This window comes from Callithrix jacchus, chromosome 14 (assembly GCF_049354715.1).
Source record: "Callithrix jacchus isolate 240 chromosome 14, calJac240_pri, whole genome shotgun sequence".
NCBI lineage: Eukaryota > Metazoa > Chordata > Mammalia > Primates > Cebidae > Callithrix > Callithrix jacchus.
In genome coordinates this window covers 86,272,721-86,293,687 of record NC_133515.1, presented here as the reverse complement: position 1 = coordinate 86,293,687, position 20,967 = coordinate 86,272,721, and the positions used below count along the sequence as shown (strand labels likewise).

The following is a 20,967-nucleotide window of genomic DNA, read 5'->3' as shown; positions in this document are numbered from 1 at the left end:
GGCCACCTCCTAAAACAGGACAAAAGATTAGGCTTGCCTAGATCCTTAGCCTGACTGCTTCTCCTCCTGCCTTTCTAGAGGCGGTATTATGGGATGGAAACACTTGGTGGGTGCAGTGGGCATAAAGGTAAGTTAGTGTGTTTTTATCACCTAGGAGCTGAGTCGAGAGTGGGAGAAAAAAGGAAAAATAATTACCAGGTAGGATGACGATTAAGCAATATACTGGAGACAGGAACAGAAACACACCGTGGAAAAAAAAAAACCCACGGTGTGGATGGAGATTTAAGATAAGAGAAAGCGCTAGACACAGGCAGTCATCTGCACCCATGAATACTGTATTATTGCTGACTCCTCCAGGGCCCACTTTAACTCTTCCTTCAACCAGAATGCCTGCGGAACTAGCTTTGTGGAACCGCAGGGGATAAAGATCTTTATTTGCAATGTCGAACTCCAGCAGAGTAACCCTTTATTGCTTTCCACACGCGCAAAGCCGGGTTCTAAACGCTGCAGTTCGCGTTTCTCGGCTAACGAAAGAAACACGAGGAACTGCTTGCAGGTGCAGGGGATGAAGCCAAGAAAAGAAAAGCGAGGCCGAAAGGGCGCAACCACCAAGTCTGCGGAGAAACCAGGGCCGGTGGAGCAGAGAAATGGGAAGGTCAGCCCTGCCCCAGCGCGCCCAGCGTAACCCGGGTTTCCTTAGCGCTGCAAAGCCGGGGAACCTCCCGGGCGCCTGCGCCGCCGCGGCGAGACTTGGCGCCGTGGACATGGAGAGAGAGGGCGACGCACCTGCGCGAAGACGGCGACGGGAGAAGCCGCTCCAGTGCGACTGCGCGGCGGCCCGGGCGTCGAGGCAAACCTCGGCGAGGAGCGCGCCGCGCGCTTGCGCAGAGAACTGCGTTGCGCGGCGGCGGGCAAGGGCCGTGCGGAGTGAGTGGCGCTGCGGGTGGGGCCGTCGGCGGCGCTGGTGAGCTTTGCGGAGTTGGGCGGTGCCGAGGAGGAGGTGGCGGCCTGGGTCTGACGCGGCCCTGTTCGTGGGGGCCCCTCTTGTTTATTTATTTATTTTCCGTGGGTGCCTCCGACTGTGCGCGCGCTCTTGCTACCCGGCGGGGAGGGGGTGGGGGGAGGGCCCGGGAAAAGGGGGAGTTGGAGCCGGGGTCGAAACGCCGCGTGACTTGTAGGTGAGAGAACGCCGAGCCGTCGCCGAAGCCTCCGCCGCCGAGAAGCCCTTGTTCCCGCTGCCGGGAAGGAGAGTCTGTGCCGACAAGATGGCGGACGGGGAGTTGAACGTGGACAGCCTCATCACCCGGCTGCTGGAGGGTGAGTGCGCGCCGGGCCGCGACACAGAGGGAGGCTGGGCGTCGCCGCCGACCCCTAGCGTCCCCCTCCGCCGCCGAAACGCGACGGGACCCCTTTCCCGCCCCGAGACGAGTCTCTGGGAGCGCGGCGCGGCTGGCGGGGCGAGGAGGCTGCTGGACGCTGGGGAGCGGCCCCCGGGAGTGCGATCGGGGGAGAGGGGGCCGTCCCCGCGTACCCTTGGGGGCCAGGTGCGCTGGCTGGAGGCTGTGCGGAGCGGGTCTACGGAAGAGCCTTTCGGAAAGGCCGCCGGGCTCCGCGCGCCGTCGTTCTCGCCTCCGGTGACCCCTCCGAGGTGGCAGAGAGGATGCCTGCCGCCGGGCTTTGTGTCGATGGAATCCGTTTCTTCTCTGTTCTCTTTGTGCATTGCCCTTGGCTGCCTCCGTTTGTCGTTTCGGGAGTGAATTATGTGTGTGTATATATGTACCTGTCATGAGGACTGCTTCGTCTGCTCTGCATTTTTACGTGATGCTACAGAATGGATTCTTATTAAAGAGAGGATAAAATTAGCGGGAATTTTTTCCGCCATTTGTTTCTTGGCCTAAAAAAAAATTTGTAAGACAAAATATGTGATCAGGTTGAAGATGCACGTAAGACATGGGAAGTATGGAGATGCCTTTGCTGAAGGCTTCTGCGTTTGATTTGAGCAGAGCTTAATTTCTGCACAAACTTAGTGAATACCTATTTTTAAAGCCTGCCTTATGTTCAAAAGGTATCTGCAAGTCTACGCAGCATTTGAGCTTTCTGGGCCCTAGTGTTTTGATTGAATAGTTCTATGCTGGTGGGAAGGTAAGGGGGGAAAATGAAGAGGTAGACTAGCCAGGAGTTCAATGTTATTGATTCATTGCAGGATGTTATTCCAAGTTAAATGCAGTCTTCTGCCAAACAGTCCTCTACCCTAAAATTTGTGTCATCACTAATTTGTGAGTGTGTAGAAAAGCCTTTAAACCTTTTTTAGCAATTTGGAGGCCTCTGTTAGCTGCCGTCCAAGGATTGCATATGTACTGTTTGCTTTCAAATTACCTGAAGATAATTGTTTGCTACAGTGAAGCAAAATGTACTTATAATTGGAAAATCATCAAAGAAGATTGTGATGGGGAAGGGGTATTTCCTTTTTTTCAACGAATGTGTTGGTATCTAAAACACAAGTTTTTTGAGTACTGGTTGTGTAACTAGGGTATATTTGCTCCAGATGTGAAGGCCATCCAGCAGTCTTAAGACTGAAGCAAAAGTTTTACCAGGAACTCTTATTTACCTCTTCCTTTACTATCAAGTTATTCCTGGGAGGCCCCCTGGTGCCTGCAGTCAGTGTTGACTACGTAAGACTTTGTGAACAGATGTGAACATCTTGCTGGTTCTTTGAGGAAATTTGCTTTGAAAAAATTTGTATTTTCTAACTGTTCTATGAGGGAAATGCAGTTAATTTCAAAATGTGTATGTCTTATTTACATTTGGGGAAGGATAGGCCTACTTTTTTTTTTTTTTTGAGACAGAGTCTCCTTCTGTGGCCCAGGCTGGAGGGCTTTGTCGCCTAGGCTGGAGTGCAGTGGCAGGATGTTGGCTCACTGCAACCTCTGCCTCCTAGTTTCGAGCGCTTCTTCCACCTCAGCCTCCCTAGTAGCTGGGATTACAGGTACCCCACCATCATGCCCGGATAAATTTTTTTGTATTTTTGTAGAGACAGGGTTTCACCATTTTGGCCAGGCTGGTCTTGAACTCCTGACCTCTTGAGCCATGGCACCCATCCCATTTTTGTATGTTTTAAACTTTGCTTGTAAATTTAAATATTTTAAAAGTATGTTTGTATCTCAACTTCTTTATATTTTATTTAATTTTCCATATATTTTATAGGCATAAACCAGACTTGTTTTAAAATGTTTGTATCCTCTTAGGTTAGATGCACCTTTTATGATTATAGGTATTTCAGAAACTTCATGAGTGAGTTGTGCAAGGTTACTGGAAAAAAAGACACTGGGAAAAATAGCTTAAGGGATTCCGTTTGTTTTTGTGAATTCAAATTGAATAATTGGTTTTATACAATCTTTTTTCCATTTTTGGGGGGCGTAAGAATTGTAGTCCAGACACATTTCTCTCTTAATTTAGCAGGCGTTAACATGTTGACCTCCTCCTTACCAGGCACCAGGAATCCAAAGATAAGACACAATCTCTTCACTCAAGGAGCTCCCAGTATAAACAAGTGACTTTCAGGCTTTTTCAGCCTCCTCTCTGTCCTTTGCTCATCATAAGACAGAGAGTAGTATTCTATCAGTAGAGTTTCATTATTTCTACATCCTACGGAAGCATATTTAGTTTGACAGTGCCCCCCCAGGGATTCTTAAATATTCTAGGTTTTTCACCTCCTTCTCAAATCTAGACCTGTAGAAAGACTTGTCCAAAGCAGACTTGAATTTTCTAGTAAATAATTATTTTTATTGATTTGTAGTAGCTTTGAAGGTAAAATAATAATTTTTAATCTTTAAAAAAAAATTGTCCCCTGGATTTTCAATGTTACATGCGAGTTAATGGTATTTTGTAAAGCTGCCTATCAAGAATAACTATGGTTAGTGTTTTGTTTTTTAGTGTCAAATGAAAGTATAAGTAAAAATTTGACAGGAATTTCTTCTGCTTTAGGGAAAACATTCAGCAGGGCCTGATCTCATTAATGCTGACTGTAGCCCCACAACATATTCCTGATTGTTTTTTCTTTTTTAGTATATTAAATCACCAATCAGCTATACACACTTTTGGTGACTACATTTTATGAGTTGCTTTTTGTTTTTCTTTTTTAGGTGAGCATATTATTGTTATAACTTTTTTTTTTGAGATGGAATTTCACTCTTGTCACCCAGGCTGGAGTGCCCTGGGGTGATCTTGGATTACTGCGGCCTCCGCCTCCCAGGTCCAAGCGATTTTCCTGCCTCAGCCTCCCAAGTAGCTGGGACTACAGTTGCATGCCACCACACCTGGCTAGTTTTCTATTTTTAGTAGAGATGGGGTTTCACCATGCTGGCCAGGCTGGTCTTGAACTTTGACCTTAAGTGATCCACCCACCTTGACCTCCAAAATTGCTGGAATTACAGGCATGAGCCACCTTGCCCAACCTTGATATTTTCAAAGAGCCTTTAGGACATATTAATACATGTCTGACACTTAATGTAAAACAGAAATATCGATCGTATTATTTGGATGGTGCATATTCTTTTGATATATTTTCTTGGATTAAGTTTTGCTTAGAACTAAAAACCAAAGATTTCTGCTTTATTCCCTGTAGTGACCCTGTTGACCACATTCTGTGGCTTATCATCTTGTTTTGATCATTTAAATTGAAGCTAGTTGTATGAGTATCCTGGAAAATCCAGTAAAAGCTTCTAGATGAGTGGTTCTCAAAGGAGTTAAGGGGGTAGAATGAGAGTATAGCAAAATCACCTGGGGAACTTCAAACTGTAAGTGCTAAGTTTATTTTGGCGGACGTGAAGTGGAATGAGTAGAATCTAATGGGTTGGGGAGGTTAGTGTGGAAAACTGCTGCAGGGTGAGTAAGATAGTGCCGGCTCTGTTCCCAACTACAGTCTTGATCCAGGTATTTAAAAACTGGGATGTACCAGTTGATTCATGTCTATTATTATGTATCATATATGTGGTAATATGAAACTGTTTAGAATTTGCTTTCTGATTATGAAAGGACAGCATTCTTACTGTAGGAAACTTGTAAACTAGGGTTTAAAAGAAAAAAAGTCCCTTGTAATTCCACAGTCCAGAGATAACCCTTGTTGAAATTTTAATATATTTTTGTTTAAAGTATACTTAATGTATAATTTTACATCATTAGAATATTATTTACATAGCTTTATGAGTTAGTTTTTTCATGTAGTATTACATCATGAACATTTTCCCTTGTCATTGAAATGTCTTCAAAAATACCCAAAAGCAATTTGCTGTGTGATAGAAAAGTTTTTCTTAAAGTATTTTTAAACATATTACCACAAAGCTGAACTAGACTATTAAAGTATGAGTTGTGGAATATTAGCATTGTGTAAAGTTCCATAGCAAAATGTGATTGTGTTATATTTTTGGCCCACTTACAGTTTTATGAAAATCTTGAGATGTGTTTGTACCTGTTTTTTTTTTTTTAATTCATTTTTCACTTAACTTTGACCATTCAGATGTCTGAATTTGTGACACTCCTGTGATCTTTTAGTGTCGATATTTCCCTTTTCTTTCTTATGAAACATGTATAGTACTCATAAGATTTAGTTAGGCTGATAGACTGCACTTTTAAGTTTTCCTTTTCAAGACAGGCTGAAATGCAGTGGCTTGATCATGGCTCACTGCAACCTTGACCTCCTGGTCTCAAGTGATACTCCTCCCTCAGTCTCCCCAGTAGTTGGGACAACAGGCATGTGCCACCTCGCCTGGGTAATTTTTTTTATTTTGGTAGAGATGGGGTTTCCGTATGTTGGTTGCCTAGGCTGATCTTGAACTTCTGTGCTCAAGCAATTCTTCAGGCTTGGCCTCCCAAAGTGTTGGGATTACAGGTGCAAGCTGCTGCACCAACTTTTAGTGTCCTTTTGAAGGTTAAAAAATAAATGAATGGATTTGAAAAGTGAAATAGGTTAACGAAAGCATATTAAAGCCCTCTGTTTTAAAATGACAGCTTTATCCAGATGTGATTCACATACCATACAGTTTGCCTGTTTATATGATTTTTAGTATATCACAGAATTGTGCAGCCATCACGAAAGTGAACTTTCTAACGTTTTCACACACACACCCCAAAAAACCCTCTTCCTAGTAACAGACACTTCTCATTTCTCTCCATTCTTTCCCGGCCCCCACCTATTTACTTTTTTTTTTGGTCTCTTAGATTTACCTATTCTGGACATTTCATACAAATGAAATCATACAATATGTTGTCTTTTGTGACTGTTTCTTTTAATGTTTGTAATATTCATCTTTGTTGTAGTATATATCAATACTTTATTCCTTTTATGGCTGAATAATATTCTATTATATGTATATGCCACATTTTTAATCCATTCATCATTTGGACGTTTGAATTGTTTTCTTCTTTTGCTATTGTAAATACTTGTAGTGCGGCTGTCGACATTTGTGTACAAGTTTTTTTTGTGGGCATATGCTTTTAATTCCCTTGGGTATATAGCTGGGAGTGAAATTTCTAGGTCATGTGCTAACCCTGTGTTTAACTTTTTGAGGAACTACCAGATTGTTTAAGGCCTCTTTACTATTGTTTAATTCTGACCCAGCAGCCTAAAGGCTAGGGAGGTTGAAAGAAGTGCCAGTTGTTCCTGACAACCTCGAGTTGTAGTGGAAGTGTTTTGTGTGTCTCCACAGCTACACTTGGTAGAAAAAAAAGCATGTTGGGGAATGGGGGAGATCACTCAAGGAATATTTATCTTTCCTCTTGATTCTTCTGGATGACGTACTAGAAGAGACATAAAGATCGTGACATATTTTTTTAACTGATTCAGAGATTAGGAATTTGTTTTCTCTGAATTAGTTCAGCAAGTAAGGGAGACTGACAGTTTGAAGAAGTAGTCCAGAGGTGTTTTTATTTTGCTATCTAAATGCAGACCTGGAGGTTTTCTGGTAAATATCTACATGTAAGATAAAGATTTGTTGGGATTTATACATTATTTAAATTGTGTCTGGAGATAGAGTTATGTTAAGATTCAGGATTAGTGGGGAAGATAGTTGCATCTAGTAGGTCTTTTTCTTTCTTATTCTCCACATTTCTTATTTTTAAAAGAGTGTACATTCCAATGGCATGCATTTTTAACCTGTTTTTTATTTTTGGAGGCAGGGTCTGGCTCTGTCACCAGGTTGTAGTGCAGCGTCATGAACACGGCTCACTTGCAGCCTCAACCTCTGGGCTCAAGTGATCCTCCTACCTCATCCTCCCACGTAGCTGGGACCACAGGCATGTACCACTAAAAAAAAAAAAAAAATTGGTAGACACAGAATCTCACTTTGTTGCCCAGGCTGATCTCAAACTCCTGGGCTCAAGCAGTCCTCCCACCTTGGCTCCCACAGTTCTGGAATTACAGGTGCCCAGCTCCATTTTCAAACATTTCTAACAGAGGTAAAATAGTACAGGTTATGAAGGAATGTTAAGATATTTAGAATTATTTACTTAAATTGTTATGTATTTCTAAAAGGTTATTCTGAAATCTTGGTAGCATATAGGAAGCCGAGGGCAAGAAATGGTTTGCAAAAGTCAATAGATTTAGCAGTGGTGTGGTAGATGGGGATTCCCAGTCGAGTCTTCTAGGATTTGTGATTGGATAAAATTTATGCCCTTAGGTAGCAGCCACTGCTTCTAGCAGCTTTAGCCATTTCAAGGCTTATTCAAGTACGAATAACCAGTAGCCAGTTTTTTCCTGGTTTAATACAGGAATTCAGTCCTTGGTATTTGTCATACAGTAGGAAAAAGGGAAGGGATGGTTGTCCTTATATTCTTCCTCTGCACTCTTCACATGTAGATCACAGTGATTTATGAGAGTATATGTAACCTTCGTGAAAATCACTGGCCTCAGAACCCTCCCTTCCCAAATTTACCTGCATCTGTGCAAAGACAAGTGGAGATATTGATGCTATGTGCACATCTTTGGTTTTTTATGCATGCCCACACTTGCATAATTGGGAGTTTTTAACATAGCATATTTCACCATAAAGGAATTTTATTCCAGGAATGTTAATCAGAATATCCCTGAGTAACAAGTTCCCGTCTGGTCAGTTACAAGGTGACCAAAACACTTTCTTACTTTGACTATAGTCATATGCTACATCAAATGATGTTTTGGTCAACAGTGGACTTCATGTAAGATAGTGGTCCTGTAAAATTATAATGGAACTGAAAAATTCCTGTCACTTAGTGACATCATAGTCATAATGTCATAGTGCAACACATTACTCACATTTTGGTAATGTTGATGTAAACCTACTGCACTGCCAGTTGTGTAAAAGTATAACACAGGCCAGGCACACAGGCTCATGCCTGTAATCCCAGCATTTTGGGAAGCCAAACCAGGCGGATCACTTGAGGTCAGGAGTTCGAGACCATCGTGGTCAACATGGTAAAACCCTGTCTCTACTAAAAATACAAAAATTAGCTGGGCTTGGTGGCATGTGTCTGTAATCCCAGCTACCTAGGAGGCTGAGGCAGAAGAATCACTTGAACCCGGGAGGTTGCAGTGATCTGAGATTGCAGCACTGCTCTCCAGTCTGGGTGACAGAGCAAGACTCCATCTCAAAAAAAAAAAGTGTAACACACAATTATATAGAGTATATAATACTTGATAATGGTAATAAACAGCTATGTTGTGTATTTACTATATAGTAATAAATAGCTATGTTGTGTATTTACTATAATTTTTTTAAATCATTGGAATGTATTCTTATTTTAAAAACTAGTTAACTTAAAACTGCCTCAGGCAGGTCCTTCAGGTGGCATTCCAGAAAAAAAGTGTTGGTATACTGGGAGATGATGGATCCATGCATGTTACTGCCCCTGAAGACCTTCCAGTGAAGATGTGGAGGTAAAAGATAGTCATATTGATGATCCTGACTGTGTAGGCCTAGGCTAATGTGTACGTATATGTCTTTTTGTTCTTTAACAGAAAAAAGTTTAAAAGTAAAAAATATTTTAAAAATAGGAAAGGGCTTATTGGGTAAGGATAGAAAGAAAATTTTTTTTGTATGGCTTTATGTTTTTGTTTTTTAAGCTAATTGTTACTGTAAAAGTCAAAATGTTTTAAAAAAATTTTAAGTTTATAAAGTAAAAGCAGTAAACAAAGGTTGATTTACTATTAAAGAAAAATATTTTTATTTTTATTACTGTACTGTACCTTTTCTATGTTTAGACACACAAGCACCCATTGTGTTACAGTAGCCTACAGTATTCAGTACAGTAACATACTGTGCAACATGCTTTTAGCCTAAGAGCAATAGACCATACCATCTAAGTTTGTGTGAGTCCAGTCTGTGATGTTTGCACAGCAGCAAAATCACCTAACCCTGCATCTCTCAGGTGTATCCCTTTGGTGCGTGACTGTACTTGGTCTGACACATTTTAACCTTCCCCCTAGTCCTACCTCTCATTCCCCAGATTTGGAGAAATCAAAAGCTTACTTAGGTTAGGGATATCGGATATTACATGGCTTTCACTAATGTCATATCTAACAGTTGTAATAGCTTATTTTAAAACTTTTCATAGTAAATCAAGAAGGAATCTTTATAGGTACTTGTATGTTTCATCTATATGGTTTGAATTGAGCCTTTTATTTGAATTAAAGACCAGACTTTTTTTTTTTTTGGAGACAGAGTCTTGCAGTGATTGTCCTGCCTCAGCCTCCTGAGTAGCTGGGATTACAGCTGCACACCACCATACCTGGCTAATTTTTGTATATTTAGTAAAGACAGGGTTTCACCATATTGGCCAGGCTGATCTCAAACTCCTGATCTCAGGTAATCCACCTGTAGAGACACTCTTGACCTCTGCCTCAGCCTCCCAGAGTGCTGGGATTATATGTGTGAGCCAGTGCCCCGGGCCAAGACCAGATTTCTGAGGGAGAAACTTGCAAACCTGTCAGTGAGAAAGAGTGAGGTCTAATTTTAGGTAATAGCAGAAAGGGATAGCTTTGTGAATTTCAGACCCCCAACTACTAGAATTATGTGAATCCTGAATGATATTCAGATGTTTACTCAGTTAAGTGTTTACTCAAGAAATATTAGTAAGTATTGATACATTGGGATGCCATCTTATATAATGATTAAGGACACAGATTCTGGGTGTATTTCAGCTTTGCCCCAGTTTCTTCTTCATATGTGATAGTAAGTGCCTTCAGACAATTCTTGGCCCATTAAAGGTCAGAAAATGTTAGCTGTCATTGTTGCTTAGTACAAACCTGAGCTAGGAAATATGTAACAGAGAGCTCTTTGTGCCACTGAGCCGTGGAACTTCCCCATACTAATTTTGAGAAGGCTTGTGAGTATGTAAGTATGTATAACAGTCTCTTTATTCCCATTATCCAGAGTTTATAATCTGGCTTGACATACCAGTGCTGAGAGGGAAAAGTATTTCTAGGTAGGATAAAATGGTGAAAAGTGATTTTAGTGCTGTTGTGTCTTGCTTTTGGCTAGGAACTATAGGGCAATGTATCTTATACTTTTGAGTCTTGAAACCCGCTTACGCTCATATTCTCCATATATATAAAGAATTGAAAATGAGCTTTTATTTATGTGAGGTATTTAACAATATTGCATTGGAAGTTAAAACTGAGCATTTTAAAATTTCTGTTTTCAGCTGGGCGTGGTGGCTCACAGCTGTAATCCCAGCACTTTGGCAGGCTGAGGCAGGTGGATTACTTGAGGCCAGGAGTTCGAGACTAGCCTGGGCAACATGGTGAAACCCCCATCTCTACTAAAAATATAAAAACAGTTAGCTGGGCGTGGTGTCATGTGCCTCTATTCCCAGCTGCTCTGGAGGCTGAGACACAAGAATTGCTTGAACCCAGGAGGCAGAGGTTGCATTGAGCAGCAAGTGCACCACTACACTCCAGGCAACAGAGCGAGACTCCGTCTCAAAATAAATGAATAATAAAATTTCTGTTCTTTATTTAAAGTAGCAGCCTATTACATTTTAGCATAAATTTTTTTTGTGAAAATAACTTTTCTGAATCAAAATTATGAGAAGAGTGCCACCATTTTACATAAATCTGATGTCTTTTTAACAGAAGACAGGTGAATTTGCATCTCTGTGTTGTTTCAGTCTGTTTTGATACATTGCGTTGGTTGAATATGAGGAAAATCTGTATTTCTACAGATAAGTATTTAGAAAAGGGAGGAGTATTTTAATAGTTCTTTTAGATAATTGTGTGTATTCTCTGATGTTTACACTAAAAATGAGTAAGTGGTGGTTTTTTAAAGGTTAATTTTAAAAGAGATGTGGAATCTGAAATTATATCCATGAATTTTTTTTGGTCTCACATTAAAATCCATTGATCTTTCTTGTACTTTAAATGGCTCTTACACATGACTTTATAATATGTGTTGTTCATTTGGATAATACTGATTCAGCTGAATTATACAGCTGTCCAGATGTTGAAACAGCTTATTATGTAATACAGTATCCAGAAATGACATTTGTTAATGTTACAAGATCTCATCAGAAGAGTCCTTAGTTATGGAGAAGCTGTCAGATTCATGGTGCTAATTACAAGGTTTCTAGGATTTTAGTTTGTAGGTTGAAAGCTTGAATTCTGTCATTGGCAACAAGTACTGTCAGTTGTTTTCCTTGAAATGACAGGCACACTTTGTTCATTTTCAGGAGTATCAGTTAAATACCTAAGTCTGAATAATCATAGTTTGTCAGTTGTACTTCCCAGTAAAAGTATTTCGTGAAAAAAAGTGTGTAGGTCAGCTTGGAACTAAAACAGTCACGGGAGTGCTTTCCTTTGTGACAGCCATTGTACTTTGGGATGCAGCAGGAGTGCTTTATGGGCACTTTCCATTTTATCATATAGATTATTAAAAATATTATGAGGCCGAGGCAGATGGATCCCTTGAGGTTAGGAGTTCGAGACCAGCCTGGGCAGCATGGTAAAACCATGTCTCTAATAAAAATACAAACAAAATAGCTGGGCATGGTGGTACACACCTGTAATCCCACCCACCTAATAGGTTGAGGCAGGAGACTCACTTGAAGCCAGGAGGTGGAGGTTTCCGTGAGCCAAGATCATGCCATTGCATTCCAGCCTGGCCGACTGAGTGAGATCCTGTCTCAAAAAAGAAAAATTCATGAGACACCATGCATAGGTGTTGGAATTAGTGCTTTTTTCTTGCCATTCTGTTTTAGAGAAGGCAGTTATAAGTAAGAACTTGCCAGAGGAAGTAGCAGAAGTTTAGTGAAAAATAAAATATAGTATACACACAACACACAGATAGACACATGTATCACATACCCTTGGATTTGTGCATTGAAAAGACAAACCTGCGTTGGAAAATTTTTACACTGATGCAAAATGTGAAATATAATGGTTGAGTAAAGAACAGAATTCTTTTGGGAGAGGATATACATTTTGCTTAATTGAAATTCAAAGTTAATGTTCTTTGTCATCGAAATTGATTGCGAGTGGTCATCTCTTGACGCTGATCTGTAGTGAGATTCTATGTATTTCATCTCAGAAGATGTCTTTTTACACACATAGGGACATACTGTACATTCATTGCTTGGAAAGCATTTATAGAATTCTCCTGATATTTGCCTTTTAGCATGTCATTACATTGCAGATTAATCACTTCCAATAGAGGGTTAGATGGAAGCTGCACAGTTAAATGGATTTTGATATATGGAAATTTTTTTTGCACTTGAGTCAAGGTTTGAAGAACGCTAGTTTCAGTTTGAAAAATATGTCTGCTTCAAAATTGTGTGGGAATGAAGATCTCACTTGTTTTAACTTGACAGCATGAGTTATCTATAAAGCAGCTTGCTGACCAGGTACAGTGGCTCGCGCCTTTAATCCCAGCACTTTGGGAGGCCGAGGCAGGAGGATCACTTGAGCTCAGGAGTTTGAGACCTGCCTGGGCAACATAGTAAGACACCGACTTTACAAACAAATTAAATTAGCCAGGTGTGGTAGCACATGCCTATAGTCCCAGCTGTTTGGGAGGCTGACGTGGGAGGATGTCTTGAGCCGGTAGGCTGCAGTGAGCCTGATAATACCACTGCACTCTGGCCTGGGCAGTAGAGTAAGACCTCATCTCAAAAAGTTAAAAATAAAGCAGTTTGCTTCAATTCAAGCAGTATTAGTTGTCGGAATAACTTACCATAATATGTTTCTCATATATATATATATTTTTTGTCTTATAATTTTAGGTTGAATTTGTTAGAAAACATTCAGGGAGCTTTCATTCTATTTTGTAGAATGGAGGCTACTTCGAATTAAAAGAGAAAAAAATTACTTAGATTTGCAGCAAAATCTAATTTCTAAAACCCTTCTGTGTTTAGTGATAGTGATTGAGGGTGGTGGTTCTTATTTAGAAAAAAATCAGTATCAGCCCTGAACACAAATAAATTACAATAAAGTTGTCACTGCTAAGCCATCAACATCCTGTGTCGTTGGTCGGATTAGGATATTCAGCTTTTATTACTAACAAATACCCATGAAACTTATAGTGGTTAAGTTCATGAGAGCAAATGAAGTTGACCATTGATGCTTCTGGTTACATAATACCTGATTAAGATATTTTTCCACACAAAACTGCACCAGACTTCAAACACCATACATTTTCACAGATTTTGTAAAATAGTCCAGCTAAGTATTTTTCTACTTTACCATAATCAGTTGTGACATATCTTAGCAGATTCCACTTTTGATTTTACTATAATTCTCAGCTGCTTTGGAAATATTCTTGTCTGTAGTTGTTCCACATAGATTTTTTTATAGAGGGTAACTTTTAAGTCACTTCAAATCAGGATTGGCTCCCCAAGTAACAATTATTGGTAACACCTGTCTTCAAGAGCCAAGGAAAAACCACTCAAAACCATTTGTGTGTGTGTGTATACACAAATTATTTATATATACACACACACACACACACACACACACACACACACACACATATATATATATTTATTTATTTATTTATTTATATTTGTCCCCGAGTGCAGTGGCACAGTCTCAGCTTACTGCGGCCTCTGCCTCCAGGATTCAAGCAGTTCTTCTGCCTCAGTCTCCCAAATAGCTGGGACTACAGGTGTACACCACCACGCTCAGCTGATTTTTGTATTTTTAGTAGAGATGGGGTTTTACCATGTTAGCCAGGATGGTCTCAATCTCTTGACTTTGTGATCAACCCCCTTCTGCCTCCCAAAGTGCTGGAATTACAGGTGCGAGCCAGCACATCTAGCCTGTCTTGTGTTTTAATTGCTTACTAATTTTGTTCCCAATGTCCTCAACTCTCCAAGCACTGTTTTTTACAGTAAGGCTAATGGCCTTTAAAAGCTTATTGTCTCAAGACATAGTTCTTCAGCTTTTCCAGTCAGGTACAATTTAATTAACCCACCATTGATAAATGACATAACTTGCTTAACTAATGGGCCACTTGGAAACTTCAGTTGCAGACTCATTTTTATTTTTGTGAAGAAATTCTGCTGTGATGAGATTTCATTTTAATTTTTTTACAACTTTCCTCACCATTGCTTTACTATGAATTGGGATTGCTGTGATGAGTGTTTAATCTGGTAACATCAGTATATATTGTGGGTTTTTTTTAGCACAGCTACATAATGACCGCAATGCCTTAGCATGCAATTAAATAAAATAATCCACACTTTATTGTATCTTAAAAACACAGCATTCAAAGTCCACTTGTCTAGCTTTTTGACATGATGAGAATGCACTGGTAATAAAAGTAAATAAAATGTTGCAATACAGCAATAATCATGACACTGCCAGGTTGTAACTGCATCTCTGTAATTTGTGATGTACCAAAAAGCAGTGTGAAGTGATGAGAGTACCGTATGTGGCCTATCACAACTGCTCAGCTCTGCCATTGTAGCATGAGTGTCCAGTGATAAATAAGTGACTATGCTCCAGTAAAACTTTATGGCCACTAAAATTTGAGTTTCATTTAATTTTTATGTCACAAAGGATTCTTTTGTTTTGGTTTTTTTCAATCATTTAAAAAAATGTAAAAAATTATTCTTAGGCCACCTGCCATCCAAACACTGGCATTGGGCTAGATTTGACCTTCGCTGAATACTGGTGTAATTTTTCTGCCTTTCTTAATGTAAACATAATTATAGAAAGATTACCTTACTGGTAGTCAGGAAACCTTGGTGCTCCCACCACAGTTCTGTGACTAAGTCACGTGAAATAAATTGGGGTTAGGAGTCATGGTGTCTAGCCCTTGACAAGTCATTCCTCAAATTTTTTAATGTAATCTGAATTTCTACTGTGTGCACAGTCACATTTTGTGTGCCTCTCAGCAGCCATTGATTGTGTTGTCAAAGAGGAAGTCAACACAGAAAATTGTTGAGGAGGTTTGACCTTTGACAGAAGGGAAGCATATAGTTTGAATCACCTTGGCTTTTTCCTTGAAGGCATTTCCTAGTTGTGTCATAAGGGAAATAGATCCCAAACAAAAAGTCATTGACAGACTTCAGAGGTACACATATGCAAAAGAAGAAACACAGCAGAAAACAGTAGCTAAGAAGCTAAAGATCTGAACAGACGTTTCAGTGTCTCTCTAGTGCCAGAGAGGCAAAAATGGAAGTTCAAATCCTTCCTGCCAAGTTAGAGGGGCCTTATTCCACCCTGAGTTTTCCATTGTGACGCCATCATGACCACTCCTAAGACTGAAGACAGAAGCAAAACAGACCAGACCTCAGGAAAATGTGTTACTGCTGTGCTGCTGCTAAAAGGAAACAACCTTTGGAGGAAGGCGTTATCTAAAACTTTACAGTTTTTTGTCCATAATTCAGGATTTCATTCACCAAAATAGGATATGCTATTTTGGACAAGTTAATGAAACTGAATTGGCCAAAAACCAAATAGAAATGAGTCCAGTAGAAGTTATCTAGTGCTGACAGGAAAAAAAAAAAAGGAAAATACAGAAGAGAGCATGAGAGACTAATATATTGCTGATAGACGGTGGAAAGGTCTATCATGTATAAGAATCCCAGCAAGAGAGGAGATAGATAATACAATGGGATAGAAAAATTGACTAATAATTATCCAAAACAGAGAAAGATACCAAAGCACAGATTGAAGAAGCTGTGTGATTCCAAGCAGAATAAATACAAAGAAAACCATATTGAACACAGTTGCTGAAAATCCAAGAGAAAGAGAAAATCTTAAATTCTCCCAGAAGAAGAAAGTCATTAGCTTCAGGGAACAATAATAAGAATGGTGGCTGATCTATCACCCGAAACTTTGGAAGATAGAAGAAAATAGAATGGCATTCTCTTCAAAGCACTGAAAGAAAAAAAAAAATGACAACCTAGAATCCCTTCCTTCCTTCCAAAGGTTCTTTCGTCCTTCCGTTTCTCCGTCTTTCTGTCCTTCCTTTCATGGAGTTTCACTCTTGTTGCCCAGGCTGGAGTGTAATGGCATGATCTCGGCTCACTGCAACCTCCACCTCCCGGATTCAAACGATTCTCCTGCCTCAGCCTCCCGAGTAGCTGGGATTACAGGCATGCACCACCATGCCCCACAAATTTTTTGTATTTTTAGTAGAGATGAGGTTTCTCCATGTTGGTCAGGCTGGTGTAGAATTCTAAATCTAGTGAGCATATCCTTCAATAGTAAAGTAAAATAAAGACAAACTAAAGCTGAGAAAATATATTGCTGATAAGCTGGCTGGCGCTAGAAAATATTAAAGCAAGTTCTTCATGTTGAAAGAAAAGAACAGATAAAAGCAAAGAACTGCAAAAAGAAATGAACAATAGCAAAGATAAATGTTAATAAATACAAATTAATTCTGACTATTTAAAATAATAATTGTAGCTTGTGGGATTTAAAATATGTGGAAACAAAAATATAACAACTGTAGAACAAAAGCCTGGAGGATAATAATCAGTCAAAAGTGTGTTTGTAATCTCTAGAGCAACCTCAAAATGAAAAAATAATATATAACTAAAAGCTAATAGAGGAGAAAATGGAATAGTAAAAAGTAATTGATTACTCCAAAGAAATTCAGGGAAAGAGAAAGGAATGAAGAACAAATGGGACAAACAGAACAAATGGCAGAATGGTAGGCTTAAACCCAACTTAATCAATGATTATATTAAATGTGAAGGGAGCAAACATTGAAATTAATGCAAAGCTCAGAAGACCTAACTATTATAGTTACTGTTTATAAGGGATTTATTTTAAATCTAAGGACACAAATGAGGAAATTTTAAAAAGGGGGGTAAGGGGAGAAATTATTCACACATTAAGCAAATGAAATCTGATTTGGCTGTATTTATGTTGGAAAAAGCTCTGCAACCAGAAATAACACTAGAGGTAAAGAAGGGCATTGCCTAAGGCTAAAAGGAAAGATTTAACGGGAAAATACCTTAAATTTATATATATCTAATAATATAGGCCTAAAAAAGGACAGGTTGACAGGTATTATAAAAAACTTAAAAATAGACAAAACCACAGCCATAGTAGATCAGTGCCCCTCTCTCAGTAACTAGCAGAACAAACAGGAAAAAAAAAATCAGCAAGGATAAAGATTTGAACCATACAGCCACCCTGACCTAATTGGCAGACATAGAACACTTCACTCAATAATTGCAGGATATATATGCTTTTCAAATATGTATGAAACATTTACTGAAATATACCATGTACTATACCATAAAGCAGAGCTCGGTAAATTTGAAAGAAATGAAATCACAGATGTCAGCCAAAATTAACTTAATGAAAAATGTGAAAGACTGCCATACTAAAGACTATAGGACATTGCTGAGAGAAATAAAAGGAGAGATACCATATCCGTGGGTTGGAAGACTTGAAATTGTTAATATGTCAATTATCTCTAGACTTACCTACTTACTCTCCACCCCCCTTCCCCCGCATCTTTTTTTTTTCCCCTCTCTTCCTTGAGTCGGAGTTTCACTCCTGTTACCTAGGCTGCAGTGCAATGGCGTGATCTCGGCTCACTGCAACCTCTGACTCCTGAGTTCAAGTGATTCTCCTGCCTCAGCCTCCCAAGTAGGTGGGATTACAGGTGCCCGCCATCACACCCAGCTAATTTTTGTAATTTTAGTAGAGATGGATTTTTACCATGTTGGCCAGGCTGGTCTCAAACTCCTGACCTCAGGTGATCCACCTGCCTCAGCATCTCAAAGTGCTGAATTACAGGTGTGAGCCACCGTACCTGGTCTTATTCCCAATTTAAAACCTCACAAGTTTGGGGACAGAGGGGATAGACACAAGCCAATTTTAAAACATAGTTGAAAAAGGAAAATCTAAAGAACAAAATTGGGATATTTATATTACCAGATACTGAGACTTTATAAAAATCTACAATAATTAAGACATTATGGTATCGATGCCAAAATAGACAAATGGGTAATTGGCTGTATAGTGGCTAGAAACAGACATATTCCTGTATGGTCACTTGATTTTTCTACAAAGCTACCATTGCAGTTCAGTGGGGAAGAGGATGATCTTTATGATAAATGGTGCTAAATCAACTGGATATCTGCTTGGATAAAAGCCTTGACCTTTACATCAAACCATACATAAAATTAATTTGAGATGGGTTATAGAATGAAGTGGGCTAAAACAGTAAAACATCTGGAAGGAAATATAAGGAAATAGCTTTAGAGAAGGCAAAGATTTCTTAAATAAGATGCAGAAAGCCCTAAACCAAAAAAATATTGACTAAGTTAAGGTTTTTTCAGATTTAAATTCATTAAAGCACTTCTGTTTATCAAAAAGTTGCATTAAGAGATAGAAAAAGACAGTCCACTTTTAAAGAATGAACAAAAGACTTAAAATGAATTTTGCCAGAAAAATTAAAAAGATACATAAATGGTCTCTTAAGCACATGAAAAAGTACTCAATGATGAGGTGCAGTGGCTCACGCCTGTAATCCCAGCACTTTGGGAGGCCAAGGCGGGCGGATTACTTGAGGTCAGGAGTTTGAGATCAGCCTGAGCAACATGGTGAACCTGTCTCTACAAAAATACAAAAATTAACTGGGTGTGATAGTGTGTGCCTGTAATCCTAGCTACTCGGGAGGCAGAAGAATTGCTTGAACCTGGGAGATGGAGGTAGCAGTAAGCCTTGATCGTGCCACTGTACTCCACCCTGGGCAACACAGCAAGACTACATCTCTCTCACACACACACACACACACACACACACACACACACACACACACACAGTTATTCAACAACCTTAGTCCTCATGGAAATCAAATTAAACTCGATGAATACCACTATACACCCCACAAAATGACTAAAAGTAAAAATACTGATAATTTGCAGTATTGGTAAAGAGGTAGAGCAGCAGTGTTAGGAGGGTTATGAATTGGTATAGACATTTTGGGTAACTGATGGTATCTACTTCTTAATAAAATAAGCTTTCTCTGTGACCCGAGCAGTTTTTCTTTGTTATATACCTAAGATAAATATGTGTATGGATATACATAGCATTTGTAATAACCCCAAACTGGAATAATTCAAATAGTAAAGATACTGTCATAGATTCATACAGTGGAATACAGGTTGAATATTTCTTATGCAAAATGCTTGGGACCCGAAGTGTTTGGATTTGGGATTATTTATTTATTTATTTTTTAAGTGCTACTGCAGCTCAGTTGGATTTGGGATTTTTTCAGATCTTTGAATGTGCATTATACTCACCAGTTAAGCATTGCTAATCCTATAATCCGAAATGTTCCAATGAGTATTTTATTTGAGCATCATATTAGCACTAAAAAAGTTTTGGGTTTTGGAGCATTTTGGATTTCAGATTAGGGATATTCAACCTATATTTCAAATGACTGTTAAACACTATTAAATGGATTTATCTCACAGATGCAATAATGAGCAAAAGAGCATTACTGTGTTTCTTTTTATCTAAAAGTCAAATTAAACACATCAATATATACCGATGGCAGTAAGAATAGTAACCTCAGGCGTTACTGTCATTGGTTAGGACACGGGGAATCTCCAGGGTTGCAGGAACCATTCTGTATCTTGATCTGGGTGGTGGTTACTCAGGTATATAGATAGTTAAAAATGCATTGAGTTACACCTATAAAGTTAGTATACTATATGTATGTAATATGTTAAAATATTTTCTAAACAGTAATAAGTATGGTAGATATTTTGCTATAATGGGATTTTATCTGGTCTGAAATTACTACATGCAGAAAATTTCTAGGAAATTTTTGATTCAGAAATTTTACATGGTGAGGTGGAAAAAGTACTGGCCTTTGAGTTAGAAGACTGGTTCTGAATCCATCTCTGCTACTTCTCCCTCCCTCCAGTCTTATCAAACCTGGGTACTGTGATCTTCTGCGAGTTATTGAATCTCTGTCATTATACAGTGGAGATAATAACTTCCCTTTTCAGTGCCTGAAGTGTGAAAAGGATTAAATGAAATGATTGATGTGAAGGTGCTTTGCACCTAATGAAGTATGCTGATTTATAGTATCTTTATAATCCAGCGAGGTTCTTATATCCAAAAACTGGAAACCCTCCTGGATGTTGGGATAGCAGTCTCATTGCCCTGTGTAACAGGTTGCCTGGATGATTTCTTCCTTTTTTCAGATAATTGAGAAATTTGAAGTGCTCTTAGAAATCTTGAGAGTACATAAAGGAGCAGGACTTTTGAATTGGAAGACACCGGCAGTTGGCCTGAGACATCTGCCTTATTCTGTCAAACCTTTGGCTAATTTATTTCTAATTCCTAAAACCCTTGTCAGAGTTGTAACCATTGGGCTAACCTTTAGCTTCTGTAACTGCATTCATCAACTTTTAAGATGTGACCGATTATTAAATGCACTTTTATGTGCCACTAAGTCGGCGGGGGGAGGACTACCAATTATAATTGTAAGAAGTTTTTAATGGCAAGAGTCTCACATCTTC

General features: G+C 39.3%; 1 protein-coding gene across 2 annotated transcripts in view; it reads left to right on the top strand.

The window, feature by feature from the left end:
- The first annotated feature begins 878 nt into the window (after nucleotides 1-878).
- Nucleotides 879-20,967, top strand: part of PPP1CB (protein phosphatase 1 catalytic subunit beta) — a 43,223-nt gene continuing 23,134 nt past the window's right edge. Inside the window, exons 1-2 of one of the 2 annotated variants that reach the window (XM_008980948.5) lie at nucleotides 879-964; nucleotides 1,179-1,317. In XM_008980948.5, the coding sequence (XP_008979196.1) occupies nucleotides 1,266-1,317 (52 nt within the window). In that variant the 5' untranslated portion in view covers nucleotides 879-964; nucleotides 1,179-1,265. Of the gene's footprint in view, nucleotides 1,066-1,178; nucleotides 1,318-20,967 lie in introns of both variants that reach the window. The other variant, XM_078349615.1, reaches the window with a different exon arrangement.